Source organism: Oculina patagonica, chromosome 14 (genome assembly GCF_052425735.1).
Source record: "Oculina patagonica isolate OP01 chromosome 14, crgOcupat, whole genome shotgun sequence".
NCBI lineage: Eukaryota > Metazoa > Cnidaria > Anthozoa > Scleractinia > Oculinidae > Oculina > Oculina patagonica.
In genome coordinates, this window is record NC_135771.1 from 8282889 (window position 1) to 8306409 (window position 23521).

At 38.1% G+C, this 23521-nt stretch overlaps 2 protein-coding genes and 1 long non-coding RNA gene across 7 annotated transcripts; 1 reads left to right on the forward strand and 2 right to left on the reverse strand.

Moving 5' to 3' along the window:
• Positions 1–661: 661 nt before the first annotated feature.
• Positions 662–15053, reverse strand: LOC144638319 (neo-calmodulin-like). The gene is made up of 5 exons (XM_078497550.1): positions 14645–15053; positions 12979–13006; positions 9912–10055; positions 1827–2069; positions 662–1306 (listed from the first exon to the last, which is right to left on the reverse strand). Exons 1-5 carry the CDS (start codon positions 14645–14647, stop codon positions 1263–1265), a joined length of 462 nt encoding a protein of 153 aa, XP_078353676.1. The 5' UTR covers positions 14648–15053; the 3' UTR covers positions 662–1262.
• A 624-nt stretch (positions 15054–15677) lies between these two features.
• On the forward strand, positions 15678–23431 carry LOC144638261 (uncharacterized). Of its 3 annotated transcripts, none has more exons than XM_078497480.1 (4): positions 15679–16010; positions 20682–20802; positions 22024–22080; positions 22625–23431. In XM_078497480.1, exons 1-4 carry the CDS (start codon positions 15911–15913, stop codon positions 22794–22796), a joined length of 450 nt encoding a protein of 149 aa, XP_078353606.1. In that variant the 5' UTR covers positions 15679–15910; the 3' UTR covers positions 22797–23431. The 3 variants fall into 3 exon arrangements, 2 of the variants coding, with proteins under 2 accessions (XP_078353607.1, XP_078353606.1); XR_013567899.1 differs by lacking the exons at positions 15679–16010; positions 22024–22080 and adding exons at positions 19089–19102; positions 19369–20315 and having other exon boundaries at positions 22625–22760; XM_078497481.1 differs by lacking the exon at positions 22024–22080 and having other exon boundaries at positions 15678–16010.
• LOC144638405 (uncharacterized) lies at positions 18246–20307 on the reverse strand. Of its 3 annotated transcripts, XR_013567937.1 has the most exons (4): positions 20211–20259; positions 20101–20168; positions 18417–18599; positions 18246–18373 (listed from the first exon to the last, which is right to left on the reverse strand). It is a non-coding gene; the product is annotated as an uncharacterized LOC144638405 (long non-coding RNA). The 3 variants fall into 3 exon arrangements; XR_013567936.1 differs by lacking the exon at positions 20101–20168 and having other exon boundaries at positions 18417–18630; positions 20211–20307; XR_013567938.1 differs by lacking the exon at positions 20211–20259 and having other exon boundaries at positions 18417–18578; positions 20080–20130.
• Positions 23432–23521: the final 90 nt, after the last annotated feature.

The window sequence follows — 23521 nt, forward strand, 5'->3', positions numbered from 1 at the left end:
ATTCCACTCGAACTGCGTAGATACGATCGCATGTTGTAAAGCCGATTCATGCAACATTGCTGTCATTCCCTGTCAACGCGAGGTCACGTCCCTAACGACCTAGGCCGATGACGAAATAAAGTTGCGCTTGCATGTAGCGACCAAATTTGGCCTAATTTTTAACCGCTCCTAAGCTAAAAGAAGCCCCCATCTCTTGCATTTGTTTTAACTTCAATAATATCTTTGAAAAGAGCGAGTTTTTTGGTATGGTTTATTTTTGACGTTTGTAATTTTTAAACGATGTAAATGCTAGTGATTATTTATTCGTGTTTTAGTTACGCAATCCATTGTTTGTGCGACGCTTTTTATAGATCGCCTTTCAGACACACGTGCGTTGAGATAAGAAAGCTGACATGTCACTTTTAAAATTGTTATATAACGTTTGTAAATGTGACAAGTCACGTTTTTTTCACGAGATCGCAAGTGATCACCCACAGCGGAAAGTAATCCCTTGAGAAATTAAAACAGTCCCTTGAGAAATTAAAAAAGTCCCTTGAGAGTTTACAAATATGTGGTTCCAAATTTTGTCCACTAACCCCTACTCTACGTTTTTAGCTTGTAAACAAGCAAAAACGTCGAAAAAACATACTAGATCAAATAAAACGCATCACGCTGTTTTGGTTTATTGCATTTTCATTATTTTTTTCTTTGTATTTGTATAAATTAAGCTGGTAAGATTTTCAGCTAGTTACATTTTTAAAGTGAACCAGTGTTGTAATTGATAATGTAAAACGTTTATACAGAGCTTGTGATAAATTACAACTTTTATTTATTTCAGAATGGACAATATTGAATTTCTCCTTGCAATAGTATAAAAAACATCATTTGAATTAGCGGCTGCCATAGGTGCCCTGATAAAATGAGTCTGAAATTGGCCTAGCTGCACATTCACAGCGAAATTACAAACTTATTGCTAACCCGAGGTGGCCTCCCCCATAAGCCTTGTGGTTTCTTGGAGGTCTCCTTGCCCTATCTTTTTAAGTTATTTTAATTTGTATGTTTAATTCTGAAGTGGCAAATAAATGATGATGATGATGATGATGATGATGATAATAATAAAGTTACTGTCCTCCAATCTCACTTTTGACGTGAATAAAATTGTAAGCGCGTTTGAACATATAAATATGGAATGCTCAGTCGGGACAATTTTTTTCTTATAGACGCTCGGCAAAAGATGGCTTGTTCCGTGTCATTTCAAAGAACTCGGCTCCAAGTAAAAACTATCAGGAGAAGAATCCACTGTGACATTCCACTAAAGCGAGAAATTCTGTAAAGAGAAAGCAAGCACTTCTTAGTATTACAGCAATTAATTCTGATTGAGTTTTTCGTAAAACCAAAGTCAGGTCAAAGCAAAGACATGTTTGTAGCCGGCACGAAGCGCGGGAAAACCTGTGTAGGCAAGTCACGATTGGTTTTTGGTTTACTTTCAGATTGATTGAGAAAGTGACGCGAAATTGTTTAATAAATCACTAAGCGCAGTACTGCATACCAAAGCAAAAGCGAATCACTTTCAACAGTCAAGTGAACATCGCTTTTACTAATATATATTTAATATGAAATCAATAGTTAAAAATATATATTTCCTTAATGTAATGCAAACAAACGTTTGTTTGAAACTGAATTTGAAGACATACTACACCACAAAAACGTGCAAAAAGAGAAAAGAAAAAAATAAATTTAAGGAGAAGTATTGGGGTATTATATTTAAAATCCCTCCTTTTTTATTTTGGGGGCCCCCCCTTAAACCCCCCCATCGCGAGTTTTAAAAAGTAATACAACTTATTTACCTTGGTAACTTATTTTTCGGTCTCTTTCCAAGTCCGCAATCGTAATCAGCTCGTTAATTTCCTCCTGTGGAATTCTCTTGTCCATATTTAATAGAATGTAGCGTAGCTCCGCTGACTCGATGTACCCTTTGTTGTCAGCGTCGAAAATTCGAAATGCAAGCCACATGTCGGCTTCCCGTTCATCTGGTTTCTTCTGGTCCTCCATTAGTTTGACAAACTCTGGGAAGTCGATCACGCCGTTTCCTAAGAAGTTCAAAAATCAAGTCAATATCAAGCATTTATTACAGTCAAAGCGGATGTTCTTTCATAGTTTCCAGGCAACAAGATTTTGCAATTTTCAAAATTAGCAAGTGTCGCAGTTTTCTCGAAGAAACTTAAGCTCTGTTCGCTTTTGGTAAGTTCCGGCTTTCAGTTGTCTTGTGTAAATGTCGTTATCAACGAAGAATGACATCGCATTTTAACTCGTTTCATAAAAAAAAACTGCTCTTCAGATGAATAACAGTGGAATTTTCATTTCTTAAACCTTCAAGGAAAACATAAATTGATTCGAGAAATCACGAATCCCATTTTCCCAGTGAAAATTTGCCAAAATCCCAGTTCCCATTTTACCCCTCCAGACCCCGCCTAGTACTGTTTTAGCTGGCGAAACATGTTTACTGTAGCCTAATCACGAATAAAACAAGTTTCACTATAAAAAAAAAGGGTTCATTCTACACGGTGTGTTGTGCGAATCATGAATTCATGATCGAAACATGTTTATATTCTGAGGATGATTGAAACTAACTCTCGAAGTAGTATCTATCTAAGCCTTCGATCTCTCCCTTTGTGACTGCCCAAAGAGACTGAAAAGGAAGAGCCAACCACAAAATGAATATAACAGTAATTTCTTTATTAAATACTAAAGATTTACTGCGAGTGCTACGTGTTTCAGTGGAAACGGAACCAAATCTTAACAATGCAACTATAAACAAGTTTAGGAAAAACGTGTTCTTTTTAACATGTTTAGGCAAAACACGTTTCGGTGAGCTCATCAATAGTAGCTAAACCTCGTAAAATCGGAATAAAACTCTTAAAACACTAGAAAACCAAAATTACCCACAGCAAAAACTGGACAATATTTCGTAGAGCAAACATTAATTTCTGTGAGACCAACGAAAATAAAAGGTACTTTGAGGTCAATTTGTTTTAGCTTTGAGTGGTCTATGCTGCTTAGAAATCCTCTTTGTTCGTTTAAATCGTATAAAGCTGATTTTTTTTAGCAGTAAATGCATCTTTCATTGTCGCTGTTTTTGACTCAAAATTAAGGAAATATAGAAAACGGGAAAGCCAGTTGAGGCTTGAATTTTACACTGTTTTTAAGATCTGCGCAAGGAAAAATATAAGAAAAATCATTTCCGATTCCTCGCTTCTCATAAATGTCATTTGTTTAAAGTATCATGGAAGAAAAACAATCTTATTTTTCAATGTAACCAGAATTAAATATTAAATCGCGAAAACAAAAATCTATCAAAAAGGCTTAAGTCGAAATCTTTTTTACCTAAGTAGATATAAAGCAAAAACGTAATTTATGAGTCGGACGGATTAACAGATGGAAATAGCCATGAAGAAATTTTCGGCTGCTAATGAATTAATAGTTGACAGTGTTGTGAAATGACTTCAAGCACTCGACCAGTACAATTTTGGTCTACGAAAACTTTACTATGATCCAAGACAAAATTACTATGATTGCAATGGTACGGTTGCGAAATCGTTTAAAAACTACCTACAAATTTATGTTTCTTCTTTCAACTACTCTGCTAAAACTACGTATACGGCTGAAAACAGACAAGGAGAAAAAGGCTGAAAATTTGTTAACTTACTATGTAAGATGAAAATTTGGCGGGAGTTTATTTTCTATTTTGCGGGTTTTTGTGTTTTAATGTGATTTGACATGATTTTTATTTTCTACAGGAGACTATTTTTTTTGCTATACCCTTGACGTTTTTGTTATAAAGAACAAGACTCTCACTTAAATCAAGGAGACGGTACGCCAAGGACGTTTAGATAGCGTGAGCGACTCAGGGTAACTTAAACCGTAATTTACAACGGAGCTTTCGCTTGTTTTTAAACTTCCTCCAGGGTAAAAAGGTAACACAGTGTAAAATCAAATGGTGGAGGAACTTAGAGACCCCAAAATAAGAGCCAAAACCCAGTCGAAATCACAGGTTTAAATTGGATGTATTGAAATTTTAACCTTTTGAATTGCATTTTTGCAAAAGATTATTCAGCGGAAATTTGTTTGTTATGTGAAAATTTTATTTTTCTGTTCGTAAGTAAATCGCCAAAAAAATGCACAATAAACTTCGGCAAAATTTTCAACTAAGGCAGCATTTTTAACTCACACCGTACCTTTGCGTTTTTCTTCTGGTTGGTGCCTTTTTCTCATAGCAAGACATTTCCTGATCTTGAAATCAACTGCACGACGATTCATTATGTCAAGTAAATGAGTAGAAAGATCTGATCACCAGCAAGTATGTTAGACCGGAACATGGTTTCGTCCAATCAGGACCTATATTTTCCTCATGTCTCATTGGTTGCCATGAAAACTTATTCGTACAACAATCAGTTTGCAGCTAACAACATTTACGAGTGAAATAAATCTGATTGAAAACGACAATAAGCTAAAGTTTCACCGCAGAATTGCACATGTGCGGCTCGTGACAAAGTTAGAAAATCCCGTGCCCTCATGCAGCTGAACGAACAATAATTCAAGAAACACGTTTTCAGTGTGCGACAAGACAGGTACAGATGTACCAGAATTAACGTTTTAGTGCGGAATGGCACGTGTGGTAGTTGCGTGGGGCTCGTGGCGAAATCAACAAGCACAGCTGAATCAAAAATAATTCAAAAGTTACGTTCAGGTGCGAAAACATATCTACAGCTGTACCAGAAGAGCCACCGACTCAGCAGAAAAATTCACAACAGAACGACAAAACAGTTATCAACCTGACGGCAATGCTGATTTCGAAATAAGCGACCAAAATTACACTGAATCCATCGGCAAATAGATTACTTGACCGAGTGACAAAAAAAATTCTGACCTCTGAACTTAACAGTGGTGAAAATCATTCTGAACCGACCGATAGCAACAATCCCGATTTGAACCCCGCGGCAAAAGTTGTTTTGAACCAAGCGACAAAAATAACTCTGTACAAAACAACCAAGGCGACTTCCAACAAACGTCTTCTTTTGTTCACAACTTTTCGCCCTCATTGGTCAAAGGAAAAGTAAAAAATACAAATGTTTCTCGTCCCCGCCCGCTTCATTTTTTGGGCCGCATCTCTTTTTTTTAATTTGTTATTGGAACAGTTGGAACGAACAAACACAAACAGGCGACAGGGGCGGATCCAGGATTTCAAAAGGGGGGGGGGGGGGTGGATGGCAGACCATTAGGGCCTAACCCTAACCCTAACCCTAAGTGGCGGCAGACGGCGACACGTGGCGTAACAACAACCAGACATGAGCGAGAGCTAACTTTTCTTTCTTTATTTATTTTCTATTTCAAATAAAGTGACATTTCGAATTTTTTTAAATGAAAAATGTGGGGGGGGGGTGGATATCCACTCTATTATCCACCCCCCCTGTATCCGCCCCTGAGGCGTTACTTTCACTTTGCACCAAGTTGAAAATTCTGTAAGACGTGGCTTTTGTCTGCGTTTTAACACGAACTCAGGCCAAAATTTTAAAGTCTTGGTACGCTAGGTCCGTACTGGTTAGGTCAAATTACCTTGCAGGATTTATGGAGGAAAAAAATTGATATTCGAACAACACAGGAAAGGAATGCAACAAAATAATAAATAACAAAACAAAGCGCCCGCCCGCTCTCTTTTTTATGGAAATCCGGACGAGAAACATTTGATTTTTTTACTTGGCCTAAGTGTTGTGTGCCACGATTGAAGCCACAATAGCATTGATACGATTCTGTTTATAAAAAAACGCGAAGCTGGGAGCTGGGATTGGAAGGTGGTTAGTTTCCGAAGTCTGGCGGTCGCTGTCCTTTGTGAAGTGTGTTCTTGGGCAACCTCATTATGTGACCAACAAACAAAACACGTGTCGTCTAAAGCGGTAGTCGGCACAAAGAGCAAGCCGGTTATTTTAGTTAGGTGCGAAAAATCGGTACCGGCGAATTGTTAAAAAAAAACCTCAGAGATGATCTACGATATAATAAAAAAAGTCTCCAATTTAAGACTGTCTCAAAGATGCTCGAAATCTCCAAAAAAGTTGCTCGAAATTTCTTAAAAAGTTGCTCGAAAGTTGCTTCACAATCAGTTCCTCGAAAGGTGCTTCAAAAAATCCAAAACGTTGCTTTTTATTAAGAAAATTTCTCCAAATACAGGCTAATTTCCTTTTGATAATAAGATTTCTAAGCATTTTCACTGCCACAGAAGTATCTAAATCTCAATACATCTACGTCTACGTACATCTACATGAGGGGGGTCTTGCAAAGGTAGGCATACTCCCATTACTGTAAGACGTTGAATAAAAAATAAGAAAAGGTGGGGGGAGGAGATAAAAGACCTTAAAAATATATTACTAAAATATGTGCATAATTTAAAAAGATTACTAAGAAAAGAAAATTTACGAAATTAAATAACATTTAAAGCCAAAATTTGTGAATTACAAGGATTTCTTTTACGTCATGTTTGTTGACAAGTTTTAATGCTGAATGAGCCGAAAGTAAAAGTTGAAACATGTTCTGAACTTCCTCAGAAATATTTGGCAAACTTGCTTCGGGTAGGTTCGAAAATGATCGGAAACGTTCGTATGGCCTTTGAACAACACTCGGACAATCTTCGGAAATCTTCGGTGTTAAAATTTGCTGAGAATAAAAAAACATTGCTCGAAAGGAAAAAAGTTACTCGAAATATCAAAAGTTTGCCCAAAAGTTTACCAGCATGCGAAGGATTATAGGTCCGCGATTCGTGACGTCACAGCAACGTGACGTCACAGCAACTTAATCCGTAATTTAAAACAGAGATTTCGCTTGTTTTTGAACTTCCCCTAGAGTAGAAAGGTAACACAGTGTAAAATCAAATGGTGGACAAACTTAGAGACCCAAAATAAGAGCCAAAAATAATCGAAACCACAATTTTGAATTGCATTAATGTATTGAAATTTTAACCTCTTGGAGTGCATTTTTGCGAAAGATTATTCAGCGGGAATTTGTTTATTATGTTGAAATTTTATTTTATTTTTCTGACCGTGAGTAAATCGCCAAAAAAAAAACGCAGAATAACCTTCGGCAAAATTTTCAACTTAGCTTAGGTAGAATTTTTAAGTCACACTGTACCTTCAATTTCTCCAGTCTAAGTCTCCAATTTAAGTCTCCAATTTAAGGCTTTGTCAAAGGTGCTCAAAATCTCCCAAAAAGTTGCTCGAAATTTCTTAATAAGTTGCTCAAAAGTTGCTTCAAAATCCAAAAGTTGTTCAAAAGTTGCTACAAAAAAATACAAAACATTGCTTTTTATTAAGAAAATTTCTCCAAATACATGCTAATTTCCCTTTGAAGGTAAGATTTCTAACATTTTCTTGCAACTTCACTGCCACAGAAGTATCTAAATCTAAATAACATTTTAAGGCCAAAATTTGTTACAAGGATTCCTTTCGTCGTGTTTGCTGACAAGTTTTTAATGCTGAATGAGCTTAAAGTAAAAGTTGAAGCATCTTCTGAACTTCCTCATAAATCTTCGGCAAACTTTGTTAATCTTCGGAAAAATTCGGAAAATGTTCGGAAACGTTCGTACGGCCATTGAACAACACTCGGACAGTCTTCGGAAATTTTCGATCTTAAAATTGCTGAGAATACAAAAAATTGCTGGAAAGGAAAAATTTGCTCGAAATATCAAAAGTTTGCCCAAAAGTTTCCCAGCATGCGAAGGATTAGGTCCGCAATTCGTGCAGAGGAATGATAATCTAGAATTACATGCCTGCAATTCGTGCATGGAATTACATGCCTGCAATTCGTGCATGGAATTAAATGCCTGCAATTCGTGCATAGAATTACATGCCTGCAATTCGTGCATAGAATTACATGCCTGCAATTCGTGCATAGAATTACATGCCTGCAATTCGTGCATAGAATTGCATGCCTGCAATTCGTGCATAGAAATACATGCCTGCAATTCGTGCATAGAAATACATGCCTGCAATTCGTGCATAGAATTACATGCCTGCAATTCGTCATGGAATTACATGCCTGCAATTCGTGCATAGAAATACATGCCTGCAATTCGTGCAGGAATTACATGCCTGCAATTCGTGCATGGAATTACATGCCTGCAATTCGTGCATGGAATTACATGCCTGCAATTCGTGCATAGAAATACATGCCTGCAATTCGTGCATGGAATTACATGCCTGCAATTCGTGCATGGAATTACATGCCTGCAATTCGTGCATGGAATTACATGCCTGCAATTCGTGCATAGAAATACATGCCTGCAATTCGTGCATAGAATTACATGCCTGCAATTCGTGCATGGAATTACATGCCTGCAATTCGTGCATAGAAATACATGCCTGCAATTCGTGCATGGAATTACATGCCTGCAATTCGTGCATAGAAATACATGCCTGCAATTCGTGCATAGAATTACATGCCTGCAATTCGTGCATAGAATTACATGCCTGCAATTCGTGCATGGAATTACATGCCTGCAATTCGTGCATGGAATTACATGCCTGCAATTCGTGCATAGAATTACATGCCTGCAATTCGTGCATGGAATTACATGCCTGCAATTCGTGCATAGAATTACATGCCTGCAATTCGTGCATGGAGATAGATACCTGGTAATCTGTTTTTATAATGAGGCCTGCAATGCCTGCAGAGTAGCATCATAGGTCTGCAATACGTGCAGAAGAATAAAAATAGGACCCTCAGATAGGAGTACGATTAAGACTTTTCAAACCAAGTGCTTATGCTTTCAATTCATCACATTTCACACCAATCTCTTACTGATAGTCTCCTTTCAACTGGTCAGCAACAGGGAGGAGTGAGGGCTCTGGTAGGGTAACTGAACTGAAATTTGAAAGTTGTACTCATACTCGATTTCGTACTTGTACTCCGACCAGAAGGTCCCTAATATCGTGCCTATAGTGCGCTTGATAATCTAGCAGCACACCTATAATGCGTACAGAATAGAAGAGTACCCCATTCGTCTTCTTCTGTGTAGAAAGGCGAAGAAAGAAGGGTGTTAGACTGCATTAAGGCGGGGATTCACGTGAAAGCCGTTTTTGCGAATATCTCGTTAGCGTTTTAAGTAATCAAAAACCTCTCTGCTCATTTCAAACTCTACGTTTTGCCGTGTTTTTTGGTGAATTTTGGGGATTTTTTGGTGGAGATAGTTTTTCTCAAAGGTGTAGTAAAATTTTGAGAAAGAAGAAATATTGAAGATTTAGTGTGATTTTAAAAATATTAATTAGAATTTGAAGTTAAAAATTAGTAGATACCAAAAGAGATAGAATGAAACATCGCCAGCGCAAGGCCGTGCGATTCGATCAGTTAGTATGAATCACCAAAGAACCGGGCAGAACCTGGAGTGCTCTTGCGTTGGGGTCAACTGTCTGGTGGTGTTTCAAAAACAATTTTCTTTCTCCTTTCCTTTCTTTAAACCTCCTAAAATTTCACTCAAATTCACATGTACAATCGCCTTAACGGGGCTTCTCGGCTCCGATCAACTGTGCGTAGAATTAACTGAAATATCACAATAACGACTTGAAACTGTGGAAGAACTCAAATGAAACACAGAAAGAGCAAAAAAGGGGCACGGATGGGGAAAATTCGAGAAGATTAAAACGGATTGCGTTCTGGTAAATTTGAAAAACACCGACCCAACTTTTTTCGAATTTATTTCAATTTGTATGAAAGTGTCATTTTCAATGCTCGAAAATAATCCTTGTTTGTTATGTGGCCGTGATTTTGCCAATGAAAGACTTTTGCTTTGCCAATATAGAGTTTAGAGCTCTTAATTAACGAAAATAAATAGAATTACCTAAAATACCACGACATAGCCCCTTTAATGAAGAAAATTAAAATATGCTTACCATCATAATCTACTTCATTGATCATTGTTTGTAACTCCTCTTCCGTCGGGTTAAAGCCCAGAGATCGCATTATGGCGCCCAGTTCCCTCGTGGTGATGATCCCATTTCCATCTCGGTCAAATAACGAGAAAGCATCCTTGTACTCTGAGTTTTGAAAAAATAATATTATTCGGAGGTTTGAAGACCAAACAGTAAGCTAAGTGTATATCGACTATAATCGTATCTATAAAAAATTCTCGATTTTGATTGGTTCTGCGCGCACCTATTTGTCACGTAATCGGCGCGCGATCACGTGGGTGTCCAATTACAGGTATCCAATTTGAGCAACTTCAAATTGGATACCTGTAATTGGACACCTACGCCATCCGCGCGTCAATCACGCCGCATTTGAATGTGTTTTTTCTTGCTGTTTTCTACTTTTTGTGCGTCGAATGAATTTAACTGACTTTTCCTCACAGAAAAGGTTCCAAGACTCCACCCGATTTGTTATTGACACGATTAATTAGTAATTGGACCCGTGCGTACAATTCAGAGATAAATCGTGCTCGTAATTTCAAATCGGCCTCGCGCTGCGCGCTCGGCCGATTTTGAAATGACTCGCCCGATTACTCCCTGAATTGTACTCCACTCAGTCCAATTACTATTACTAATCAAAACTATAACAAAATTCTCGAACGCGATTGGTTATCAGCAGCCCGATTTGAGCACTAATAGGACAGTGTACGCGCCATGCTTGTAATTGGACAGTGTTACTAGGACAGTGTACGCGTCATGCTTGATAATTGGACAGTGTACTAGGACAGTACGCCGTCATTTTGCGCGCGCTGTTGTTGTGTATTACTGTTGAGTAAACTGTTGTGTTTTTCAGTATTCACAAAGACTTTGAACCATTTCTACCGGTAAATTTTTCTTATTTTCGAACTTTGTCATAGTTTCTGATTAATTGGTAACAGGACTTCGTGTCGTCCAATAAGCGCTCTGTCTGTAATCATACTTGTGATTAAACAAATCGGACTCCCGCTTCGCGGTCGTCCGATTTAGTTAATCAGGCTCGTATGACTACATGCAGACCGAATTGGACTCCACTCAGTCCTATTACCACTATTAATCATACAATTATAGTTAATCTTCTCTTCAATTTTCTTCCATCTGGCGCATTATTTACAATTTAAAAATTATCGTTTCAAATCACTACTAGTAGTTATATGCGTTACACAGTAGCACGAAATTTCTATTAGAGATTTCTTTGCTATATACTACTTTTCTTCAGGAGCCACCTTGGGGCAGAATATAATAGCTGGCCGGTTAGAGAAGTGAAAAATATTATCAATTTCCAGAGAGGAAAAGTAAAATCAGTGTTTAACCGCTCAAAAATGCGCCAATTCAGTTCAAATGTGGCTCCAAGTTTTGGCGGAGATTAGGGTGAATCGACAATTGATAGCGAAGAAGAGATAACCCATCTGGCTTCGGCTTTACGTCAAAACTTCCCAGAATTGTTTTGTTAGGTGGTCGTTTTTCTTACAAATATTATGCAGCGACAACAATCTTTCTTTGCGGGGCAACCGGAAGGGAAGGCCACGAAGCATCCCAATTGCGTAACGGTAATTGTTAATGAATACTTTCGTGGCTGGTCTTTCTTTCTCGGAATCCGAAAAGAGGATGCTTTTGACTAATCTGATAAGCATTCTGTCAGCCCCTTTACATTTTAAAGTTGTTATATGAATAGCTTTAGTAACGTGCCGAATGTAACACTTTTAGCGCGACGGACAAACTTTCGGAACTAAAACCCCATTTACACGCGCAAAAACATAGGCACGGCACGGCAATTTTTGGCACCGTACTGACAATTTTTGGGCACGGCACTCCCAATTATCGACGTGTAAACGTACCGGTCCCAAAAAAAATGTGGCACCAGTGCCCAATTTTTAGGGGTGCCGAGACACCTCCAGGAGGTAGTCTCGGCACGGGTAAATCGAGGCACCGTGCCGAAAACAAGAGTGACGCATGCGTTGTTTCCACGAAAATGGCGGCCACGCGCATTCTCGCCCCAAGGGACTTCGTTTCTTTTGGTCACGTGGTCGGCGAAAAGAGTACAGAAAAGAAAGTTCAGGGGGATGAGAATGCCACCGAGGAAGAAAATAAGAGAAAGCCCCGCTCTAAAAAAATCGCCGTGTGAAAGCCACTCCATCACACTGCAAAGAGCCATTTATTTTTCAATCTTCTTCTTCTGATTTCGTCAACTCCTTTCAAATGTCGATTTGTTTTGCCCCTAAACACTCTTGAATGTATTGAATGGTCGACAACGCGTTCCTTTTCGATAAAATTCGCGTTTTGCACTGAAAGCACGATGAACAATCACAGCAAAACGTTTTTCTGCCATTTCTCGGGAAGAAAACCGATGGAAAGTAGGGGTGCCAATATAAAAATTGGTACCGTGCCTAACAGGAGAAAACCTTCTTGTTTAGGCCGTGTAAATGGGTAGTGCCGTGCCGAAGTGTTTTGGTCACGGTGCCAAAAATTTGCCGTGCCGTGCCGATTTTTTAGCGCGTGTAAATGGGGCTTAAAACACCGTTTTTTACATCTTTTTTTTACGCGTAAAACCTTTTAATAATAATAATAATAATAATAATAATAATAATAATAATAATAATAATAATAATAATTTGTATAGCGCCCTTTCCATACGTTCAAGGGCGCTTGACAATGTTAAGAAGTAAAATATTAATTAAATAAATTACAATTTACTTTGAATTTAAAAAATAAAATATGATTAATATAAAAAGGCTTCTCTAAGACTTGATAATTTTAAAAAGTGAAATATTAATTAGTAATTTACAATTTACTTTGGATTAAAAAATAAAATATGATTAATTATGATTTTGACATCAAGCGTAGTGAAATTTTCTTTTTATCGAAAAAGTACATTTCATGGACACTTTAAATTAACTGTGATAAAGAACCCTCGATGACGGTAAAACCCTTGCGAGTTCTTATTAAAAAAATAATTCCTGTTGCATCGAACATACGGAAAAGTTCAGAACCCATTACAAAAAGAAGTTTACTTTACCTTCAATCTGCTCGTCAGAAAGTTTTTCCTAAAAAAAAAAGACAAAATGAAATTATTTTATTAATTATTATATTTTTTTACAAAGTTGAACAATCAACTTTTGTATTTTGTAATAAAAATGTAACATTTTCCGTTTCCTGATTAAAACAATTACGTTTCAATTTGTTATCAACCCAGAGTTCCATAATAAAAACGGGTACATAATTTTTTGCTAATTTTTCAATCTGCCCGAACTTAATGAGTAATTTGGACAGTTATTTTCCTGCGACATAATTAACAGCCGGTACAGAAAAACCCGCAAGCAGGAACCCGGTTTTTCCAGGTTAGCCTAAACAGGTTCTTACATAAATGGCAGTTAACACAAATTTAGGCTATTTAGGTTCTTATTTTCTGAGGAAAAATTTACATTTTTGCTAATAGAACTTTTAGTGATATTCGGACTATTATTTGTATAAAATTTGCGTACCACATAAGTGTTTATGTAAAAATGAAGCACTAATTATTCAGAACATGACATACAGTAAATGGCAATTACTCACGCCTCGTTCGGAGGAACAAGAAAACGAGGTTTATATTTTATTTTGTCCACTTTTCTTACGTTTGTTTATTGCTGTTTGACTGTGTCAGTTTAAGAGGCCGAATTTTTGCCAGCATCGCATAAATAGAGAAATTAAATTAAATATTTTCCGTCAACTAAGGTGCAAGCGTCAAAGGCGTGCAACTACATCCATTCAACAAACATGTAACAACACCTCTTCTTAAGAGAAATTGAAATTGTAATTATTATCATCATCATTTATCTGATTTACTTTAGTAGCAATCCTACGAATTAGCTCTAGATGTTGTAGCTAAGTGCATGGTCACTTTAAATAAAGTAAACTTATGCCCTCAAATGTCATATTTTGCGGTTAAAAGCAATTTTCTAGTTTTGCAGCAAAAGAAAATATGTTCTATTGTGTAAATAATAATAATACAGGAGAATTCAAGGGCAGAGTAAAAACTAAAAAAAGTAGTAAAAACACTCTTAACATCTGCCTTCTTTTGATTGACAACAAAAGGCAGTTTCGCTTCAATTCGCACGCGCCACCAGGACGCCTAACAGACAAGAATATTAGCATTTCCAATTGGCGGTGTAAAAAATAATAACCAGCAAAAATAGTCATTTCCAATTAATCTAATTCGAATATAGATATTTTGGGACATTTTAAAAATATTTTAACCACTGGTGTAGAAACATTAGGCGAAGAATCTACCTGTAACAAGTCGTCAATACACGTTCTTAATCTTTAACTTACACGCTAAAAAGATTGAATTGAATTCACAAATGTCTGTAAATATTTAAATTTTCAATTATTTTTTCCAAAAGGGAAGCCGCCGAAATTGAGCGAAAAAAAATATTTCATTTTTACCTTCGAAAGGGCTGCTTTTTTTAATTGATTTTTTTAGCTTGAAGTAAATTGGAAGTAATATTTTCACGATTGTTGTATTTCGTGCTGACGTGAAAAGTGGGTTTAAATTTGCTTGTTTTTTTTAAGTGTTTCTTTTTAAGGTTTGTTGCCAATGACGTGGTTTCTGTTTTTCGTTAAAAAATAGTATTTGCTGCATCATAAAACATCTGTTGACGAAATAAAATCTATTTGGTAACAAAAAAAAAAGAGCAACTTACCATGGCGACGAACAAGCGACTCAGACGAGCATGTTTTTACGTGAAGCGCAATTTTCGCCGCGTCTGAAAACAGCTTTAACACATTTCCTTGTTTACAATTGGGGTTTCAAAGACTTTTGGGAAGGGGTTATTTCATTGGTTACAAGATATTCAATTTAACAAAGAACACAGCTGATAATCTTGACAATAGCAGTGAAGACTTCAATTTGTTGGGCGGTTAATTGACAATCAGATGTTTGTTTCCGTCAGATTCCCAATATATTGTGTGATGTCCTGCCCCTTAAAGACCAGGATTCCACAGATGTAATATTACGCAAACAACTCAAAGGCCTAAGGCCCTATCCACACTATCCCGGGTGAATTTAAAAACGTATCTTTTTTCACCGAATAGGCCAACCGTCCACACTAAAACGGCGTTTTCGGTCACCGAAAACGGTGCCGGCTTTTCAAAAACGCTCTCCAAAGTGGATAAATTTAAAAACAGCGGCTAGGTGGTGTGGTATGGACGGTGAAAACGTTGTCAAAGAGTCTGTTCGTGATAAGACGATACATCTTGCAACAGTATTGATTAAAATCAATAAAATGCAAGTTGTTTACATTTTCACGGAACATATCATCAACATATCATTAACCCGACCCTGAGTTTCCCCGAGCCTTTGCTCGTATTGTTACATTCATGGTACCTTCCTGTAAGTCCCCCCCCCCCCCCCCCAACTCCGCATACCTTCCCCTTGCAATCCCTTCCTTGTGCGTCATTAATCACAAGATCAAAGTCAACGCCGGAGCTAATTTATAACGAAGAACAAATTGCTCAAATATATTTTTGCTTGTCATTTTATGGGAGGCGCTCACTAATGCAGACTGTTGTAGAATGAAATATCTTTAACGATCAGGCTGATCCTGGGCAACTAGGAGAGGGGAACTGATCCACAAGGCGTGATCAGTAGACAGGGAACAGCCAAATATAACATGCGGCTAAAGGGAGATGGTATTAAAATGAACTGAACCCGATCCGCGCGTAAAAAAATATTTCCGTCTTCTCTGTGACGCGAAACTGAGAACGGAACTGATGAGAAACTGGGAACGAAAAAGAATCCAACATGGCGGACGTGGAAGCTACAATGTAGCGCTTGCGTTTTGAATGGAATTATAAACTTATTTTGGTGTCAAAGCTACGATTTAGACAGCGCCTTTGGGATCCCCTGCCTTTGGAAACATATTTTGCCTCCTTTGGTTATATTTTGGTGGAAAAAGTGTGGCTGCTAAATGGAACTTGAGACTGTTTATGCTGGTTTATGTCGCCGACTGACAACAGCTTGGCGGGCTTTGGCGGGCTTGCTATTGCTAATTGAGACTGCGACTGGAGGTAAGCTTAAGCTCAGAAACTGCTATACAGTACATAAAAATTGATATTTACTTCAACTGGCCTTCTTGTTAATGCCTAAGTAAGCATTTATGTTTGATAAATTGTACTTCAAACCGATTAATTTATACGGCGGGAAATTCAAAATCTTACATCGAGCACATGGGCTGTTGTTTTGAACAAAAATATCGGAAGCAAAAAGTGACCAAAAAGACATTCCACCGCTTTTTACACAACATTTACGGTGCAAAAGGATGAAGGAAATGTATTCATTCCGCTTAGTATAAAACATGGACTGTGGACTATGAACTATGGACTTTGGCCTATGGACTATGGACTATGTGCTGTGGACTACAGACTATGGACTATGGATAACAGATAACGGATGCTGATTACAGACTATAGACTATAGACTATGTACTGGGTATAAAACACAGACTAGGGTATAAAAGAAGTACTACAGACTGGAGACTGGGTATAAAATATGGACTGTAGGGTATAAAGTTTTAGAAAAGTTTGGAAAACTTTGGCGAATGTATAATCTAGCATTACCGTATTTATTTAATTAAGTGCCTAACCTCGAATAAGTGCCCACCCTGTAGGTAGGAAAAGTTAATATCCCGGGGGGGGGGGGGACTCGGATATGAAAGTGACGGGGATGCTCGTCATCTCGCTTAGGGGTGTAAATTTCGGATTTTGGTCTCGCTTAGGGTGTTTCGAGTAAAACGCCAAGATTTTTAGCCCTAATGGTCTCGTTTAGGGTTACACACGAAGAAATATACAAATCTAAATTCTATTCTTAGTTTTTTGGTATCTTTTAGGGGTCAAGAAAAGCTTGAGCCACACCCAGATTGGTCTCTTGTTAGGGGTTCTTTTCAAAATTTCCGACGAGCATCCCAGTCCGTTTCATATAGGAGTCCCCTCCCTCCCCCCCGGGGTTAATATGTGCCCAGCCCCAAAATAGCGCCCACCCCCACCCCCAACCTTAACCTCCAACCTAAGAGACTTCCATGAAGACCAAGTTCTCTGAGTATTTTACAGAAACTTAACGAGCAGTTGAAATTCTGCTTTGGTACATCTTTATGTGTTGTTATTACTGGGGTATTTATTGTTTTGTAACAGAATAAACTTGCTAAAAATTTCCAAGTGCTTATATCACTCAACAATGCACGAGTAGAAAGTTTTTTCTTTTATAAAATGTTAAAGAAATTATGTGCGCTCAAACTCATGCATAACCCACATGCAGTACAACTCGAAAAAGTATGTGCATGACATAAACCACATGCTTTATGTAGCTATAGTGAAGGCGAACTGACCCATTATAGCATGCACAATTCCTCTGACATTCTATAAACGTGCCTCTAGAGCTGAAAAAATCTGACAACAGCCATGATAATCAGTAAGGCCCTGGTTGCTTGGTTGCTTTTCAAGGGAATCAAACGGATTTACAGTGTTTTAAACCCATCACAAATATTGCATCTATTTTATTGTTTCAATGGTCTTTTTGTACACTTGTTGTATAATTTCCTCAGATGTTTCAAGATTAGTATCCCTGCATCAGTGAAAAAGAATGAGATTAAGCAAAACAACAGGACCCAGCCAACAAGCCTGGATGCACAGTAGATAAGCATGGTGGACAGTGAACAGTCTTGGATGGACAGTGGATGAGCCTAGATGGACAGTGGATAAACCTGGATGGACAGTGGATAAACTTGTATGGACAGTGGATAAACCAGGATGGACAGTTGATACACCTGTATGGACAGTGGATAAACTTTATGGACTGTGGATAAACCTGTATGGACAGGGAATAAACCTAACCTGTATGGACTGTGGATAAACCTGGATGGACAGTGGATAAACCTGGATGGACAGTGGATAAACCTACCCTGTATGGACTGTGGATAAACCTGGATGGACAGTGGATAAACCTGGATGGACAGTTGATACACCTGTATGGACAGTAGGTAAACCTGTATGGACAGTGGATAAAACCTAACCTGTATGGACAGTGGATAAACCTGTATGGACAGTGGATAAACTTGTATGGACAGTGGATAGACCCGGATGGACAGTGGATAAACCTTACCTGGATTGACAGTGGATTATCCTAACCTGTATGGAGAGTGGATAAACCTGGATGGACAGTGGATGAACCTGTATGGACAGTGGATGAACCTGGATGGACATTGGATAAACTTAATTTGTATGGACAGTGGATAAACGTGGATTGACAGTGGATAAACCTTACCTGGATTGACAGTGGATTATCCTAACCTGTATGGACAGTCGATAAACCTGGATGGACAGTGGTTGAGCCTGTATGGAGAGTGGATAAACCTGTTTGGACAGTGAATAAACCTAACCTGTATGGACAGTAGATTTAATGTGGATGGACAGTGAATAAACCTGTATGGACAGTGGATAAACCTGTATGGACAGTGGATAAACCTGTATGGACAGTAGATTGACCTAACCTGTATGGACAGTGGATAGACCTGGATGGACAGTGGATAAACCCAACCTGTATGGACAGTGGATAAACCTGTATGGACAGTAGATTGACCTAACCTGTATGGACAGTGGATAAACCTAACCTGTATGGACAGTCGAAAAACCTATCCTGTATGGACAGTGGATGAGCCTAGATGGACAGTGGATAAACCTGTATGGACAGTGGATAAACTTGTATGGACAGTGATTAAACCTTACCTGGACTGACAGTGGATTATCCTAACCTGGATGGACAGTGGATAAACTGTCCATACAAGTTTATCCACTGTCCATGCAGGTTTATCCACAGTCCATACAGGTTAGTTTATCCACAGTCCATACAAGTTTATCCACAGTCCATACAAGTTTATCCACTGTCCATACAGGTTTATCCACTGTCCATCCAGGTTTATCCACAGTCCATACAGGTTATTTATCCACAGTCCATACAAGTTTATCCACTGTCCATACAGGTTTATCCACTTCCATGCAGATTTATCCGCTGTCCATACAATTTATCCACTGTCCATACAGGTTTATCCACTGTCCATACAGGTTTATCCACTGTCCATCCAGGTTTATCCACAGTCCATACAGGTTAGGTTTATCCACAGTCCATACAAGTTTATCCACTGTCCATACAGGTGTATCAACTGTCCATGTATCAACTGTCCATGCAGATTTATCCACTGTCCATACAAGTTTATCCACTGTCCATCCAGGTTTATCCATTGTCCATCCAGGTCTATCCACTGTCCATAAAGTTTATCCACTGTCCATACAGGTTTATCCACTGTCCATACAGGTTTATCCACAGTCCATACAGGTGTATCAACTGTCCATACAGGTTTATCCACTGTCCATCCAGGTTTATCCACAGTCCATACAGGTTAGGTTTATCCACTGTCCATACAGGTTTATCCACTGTCCATGCAGATTTATCCGCTGTCCATACAAGTTTATCCACTGTCCATACAGGTTTATCCACGGTCCATACAGGTTTATCCACTGTCCATACAGGTTTATCCACTGTCCATCCAGGTTTATCCACAGTCCATACAGGTTAGGTTTATCCACAGTCCATACAAGTTTATCCACTGTCCATACAGGTGTATCAACTGTCCATGTATCAACTGTCCATGCAGATTTATCCACTGTCCATACAAGTTTATCCACTGTCCATCCAGGTTTATCCATTGTCCATCCAGGTCTATCCACTGTCCATACAAGTTTATCCACTGTCCATACAGGTTTATCCACTGTCCATACAGGTTTATCCACAGTCCATACAGGTGTATCAACTGTCCATACAGGTTTATCCACAGTCCATACAGGTGTATCAACTGTCCATACAGGTTTATCCACAGTCCATACAGGTGTATCAACTGTCCATACAGGTTTATCCACAGTCCATACAGGTGTATCAACTGTCCATACAGGTCTATCCACTGTCCATACAGGTGTATCAACTGTCCATACAGGTTTATCCACTGTCCATACAAGTTTATTCACTATATGGACAGTGGATAAACCTAACCTGTATGGACTGTGGATAAACCTGGATGGACAGTTGATACACCTGTATGGACAGTGGATAGACCTGGATGGACAGTGGATAAACCTAACCTGTATGGAGAGCGGATAAACCTGTATGGAGAATGGATAAACCTGTATGGACAGTGGATAAACCTGTATGTACAGTGGATAAACCTGTATGGACAGTGGATAAACCTAACCTGTATGGAGAGGGGATAAACCTGTATGGACCATGGATAAACTTGCATGGACAGTGGATAAACCTGTCTAAATGAAAAGGTAGACTGGCTTTATACCCATAAAACTCTTTGTTAGCCTTATAACAACTGATTGCGTGACTCCTTAGTTAACTTCCAGTTGGCAATAATAAAAGAGAAACGAAAACGTACACATAGTCAAGCAACAACTAATCTGTCAAGTCTGATAGGCCAGCAATGGGTGCAAAATACATCTACATTGGTCTGCACGCATTGCGTGTCTATATTGCTGACCAATTATTATCGTCTTTCCTCTGCTACTAATCCAAATACATGAATGATTTGGTGAAAGCGGGCCAAGAACCACCAATATTGTAGGCTTATTTACTCCTTGAAATATGCTTAGTCTCCCTTCATAGATGAGTTTTTGCATTGCCGTTTTTTCTAGGTATCATCAAAATCAAGAGTGAGATTCTCTTTGCTGCGGTTCCTCTGAGATGTAGAGCTTCAGTGGACATTGCTACAAACGAGTTCCTGATGTGTTTGTCGTACACCTTGGATCTTCACAGGTAAATGTTTGTGGAACATGCTCAAAAATACTTTCTCGTGCAGTGGTGTTGAAATTTTATGTACAATTATATAACTTACAGTTTTTTCAGGACAATCTGCTGTCTGTGCTCTTGTGTTATTTAACCCTTTGACACCCAAATTTTCCTCAAAAACCGCGTTTTTTTTAGCCGCTAAACTGAAATTTTGGTGCTATGGTCTGGAATTTACCTCAACTTTGCTAAAGAAGCACTTTTTTACACTTCAGCAATATTTTCATAAAGATTCTGTGTAAAAATGTACAATATTTTACTTTGGTGCATGCGCATAAGCCAAAATTTGGAGTTTTTTTTTTTTTTTTTTTTTGCTGAACCGTTCCAATTTTTTTTTTGCCCCTTTTGCTTCCTTTTTTTTCGCTTTCTTATTCTCGTTACATTCTACTGTTCATATCCTATCTTTTGGTTAAAAAAGTTTTGACATTATCAATGGAAAACCCTGAAAAGGGGACCTTGACCAATTACAGGTGTTCTGGCCTGTTTAGCAACGATTTTGCACCAAAAATGGATTTTGTTTTTCTTTGATTAGCTCTGGCAGAATGCAACTGATATTCAAAATGAACAGTCCTGTAGAAAGGTCGATTCAAGCTCTATCAGATTCTTATCACGAATTTCCACTGACGTGCTAATTAATGACGTCACAAGTGAATCAATGACTGCACCTCCAAATAGCGCCTGATGCGCGTTTAGGAGTGAAAGGGTTAAAGCCAAATTCATATGAGGGGCGAGAAAATCGTCTCAGAAGGAAAACTCGTCTTAAAAATTTGACATATATGAATCCGGTAAAGGACGAGTTTCCCGTCTCAAATGACGAAAAAGTCAGACGGCAAACTCGTCTTGGACGGAAAACCGTCTTAAATTCACGTTCGAGGAGGACGTATTGACGGTTTTTTGTTTGTCACATGGGAGAAAGCCTGGAACTGGAAATACAGCAAGTGTTTTTTGGATAGAATGGTAACCTGGGCTCATACTCGTCCTAGTCTCCTTCGTCTCTAACCCAATTAGTATACATGTGTCTTTTTATCGTCTTCAGTTTATACTTGTGTTGGTTTTAAAACGGTTTACCGTCATTAAATTCATATTAGACGGTATTATGTCACGCGGAATTCTGTCTGAAACAAGTCTCCCGTCTTCTTATATGAATTTGCTAATTGTGTCTAATAATGTGATGTACTATCCTTCTTTCAGGATGAATATCATATTGGGAATTAATAGTGGCAAGTCTGCTGGAGCTTTCATTCCACGGTGAGTTTTATAAAGGCATATATGGCCAATAATGGAAGTGAACAGTGGAGGGCAGGGACGCTTTTATTGTAGCCCCACCCCCTCCCCCTCCACCATCCTGAGCATATCTGGATCAAACATTCCTGATCGTTTAATCATCTCTGTAAACAAAGCAAGCCTAAGGGGGAAAAGGAACCAATCAGAATCCGAATCTATATGACGTCACGCCATAATTTCAGCGTTAATATGCACAAAGCGTTTGCTCGTTTGGCCACCCCATGTTGTGTGCGACAAACACGATGTTAGACAAAAATGTTTGATCGTTTAGCCAGGGCTTAACAGTTTACTGTACGTATTTACCGTAAAACAACCCCTATTGTCTGTTATCAGATAGTACGTGCACTGTGATTGGACACCCTTCCCGCGCACTTTAATTTAAAAAGTTACCTTTTCTTCAGTGCGAAATGATTACGATAAATCTCGTACTTACCTCGTACAGATTTGGATTCGATTAATAAGAGGTTTTTAAATTTTATATTAATTATTGCGTTATTTTTAATTTCAGTGACACGCTTCATTCCCCGGGGCTTCATCGTGATGTGAAGAAATGGCAAAAAAGCACTAAAGAGATCATTGTGCTTGAATTACTAACAACTTATACCAAAAAAATTAATCAAATTACAGTTGGAGATTTATATTGGAGGTTTTTATCAGACTTATATTGTTGTCTTAGCTAGAATTTTTACAAGAGACTTAACAAGAATTGTAGATTTGTAGATTTCACTGAAACTTAGTAAGTATGGAAATTTTACTATGCGTTGTTGGATTTAAGGCAATAAGGAGTTTAATAAAACCTCAATAGCAGCGTCAACAACGTCGCCAAAGAAAAGGCCTAATGAGAAGGACACGTTGCACGTGCGTTAAAATTTCTGGTACATTTCTTAGTCGTTTTTTACAAAACGACAATATGCAAATTCTTTGGATTTTGAAAAGTTGTGAACCATAACAACAATTTGTGTATTTTTATTTGTAATTGAACTGAGTCTTTGCATATTTAGCTGAAATATATAGTTTTGCGAATCAAACTTGTTTAGAATTTGCTTGAGATTGTGAGCATTCACATCGCTTTTAGCCTAATAGTTTGTTTCTGAAAAACATATTTAGCTGTTACGTCAAAGAGTAAATAATGCGTGGTTTGTAAACGGAAGTTTCATTTCAATTAATTCACCTTCAGAGTAAAGAAGTTACCCTAAATGTATTAAATGGACTCCGTTGACTCCGTTTTTGAAACTTATTCGTTTATTGCATCAAAGATGAACATGGGAACCATTTTATAAATATTATTTGTAAACATTTTGTCATGGCAAATATTACAGAATAAAGTATTTTATTACTTTAACTGGTTGTTGTTGTTGTTGTTGTTGTTGATATAGCCTGTTCCAGGAAAGCGAAAAACGCGGGC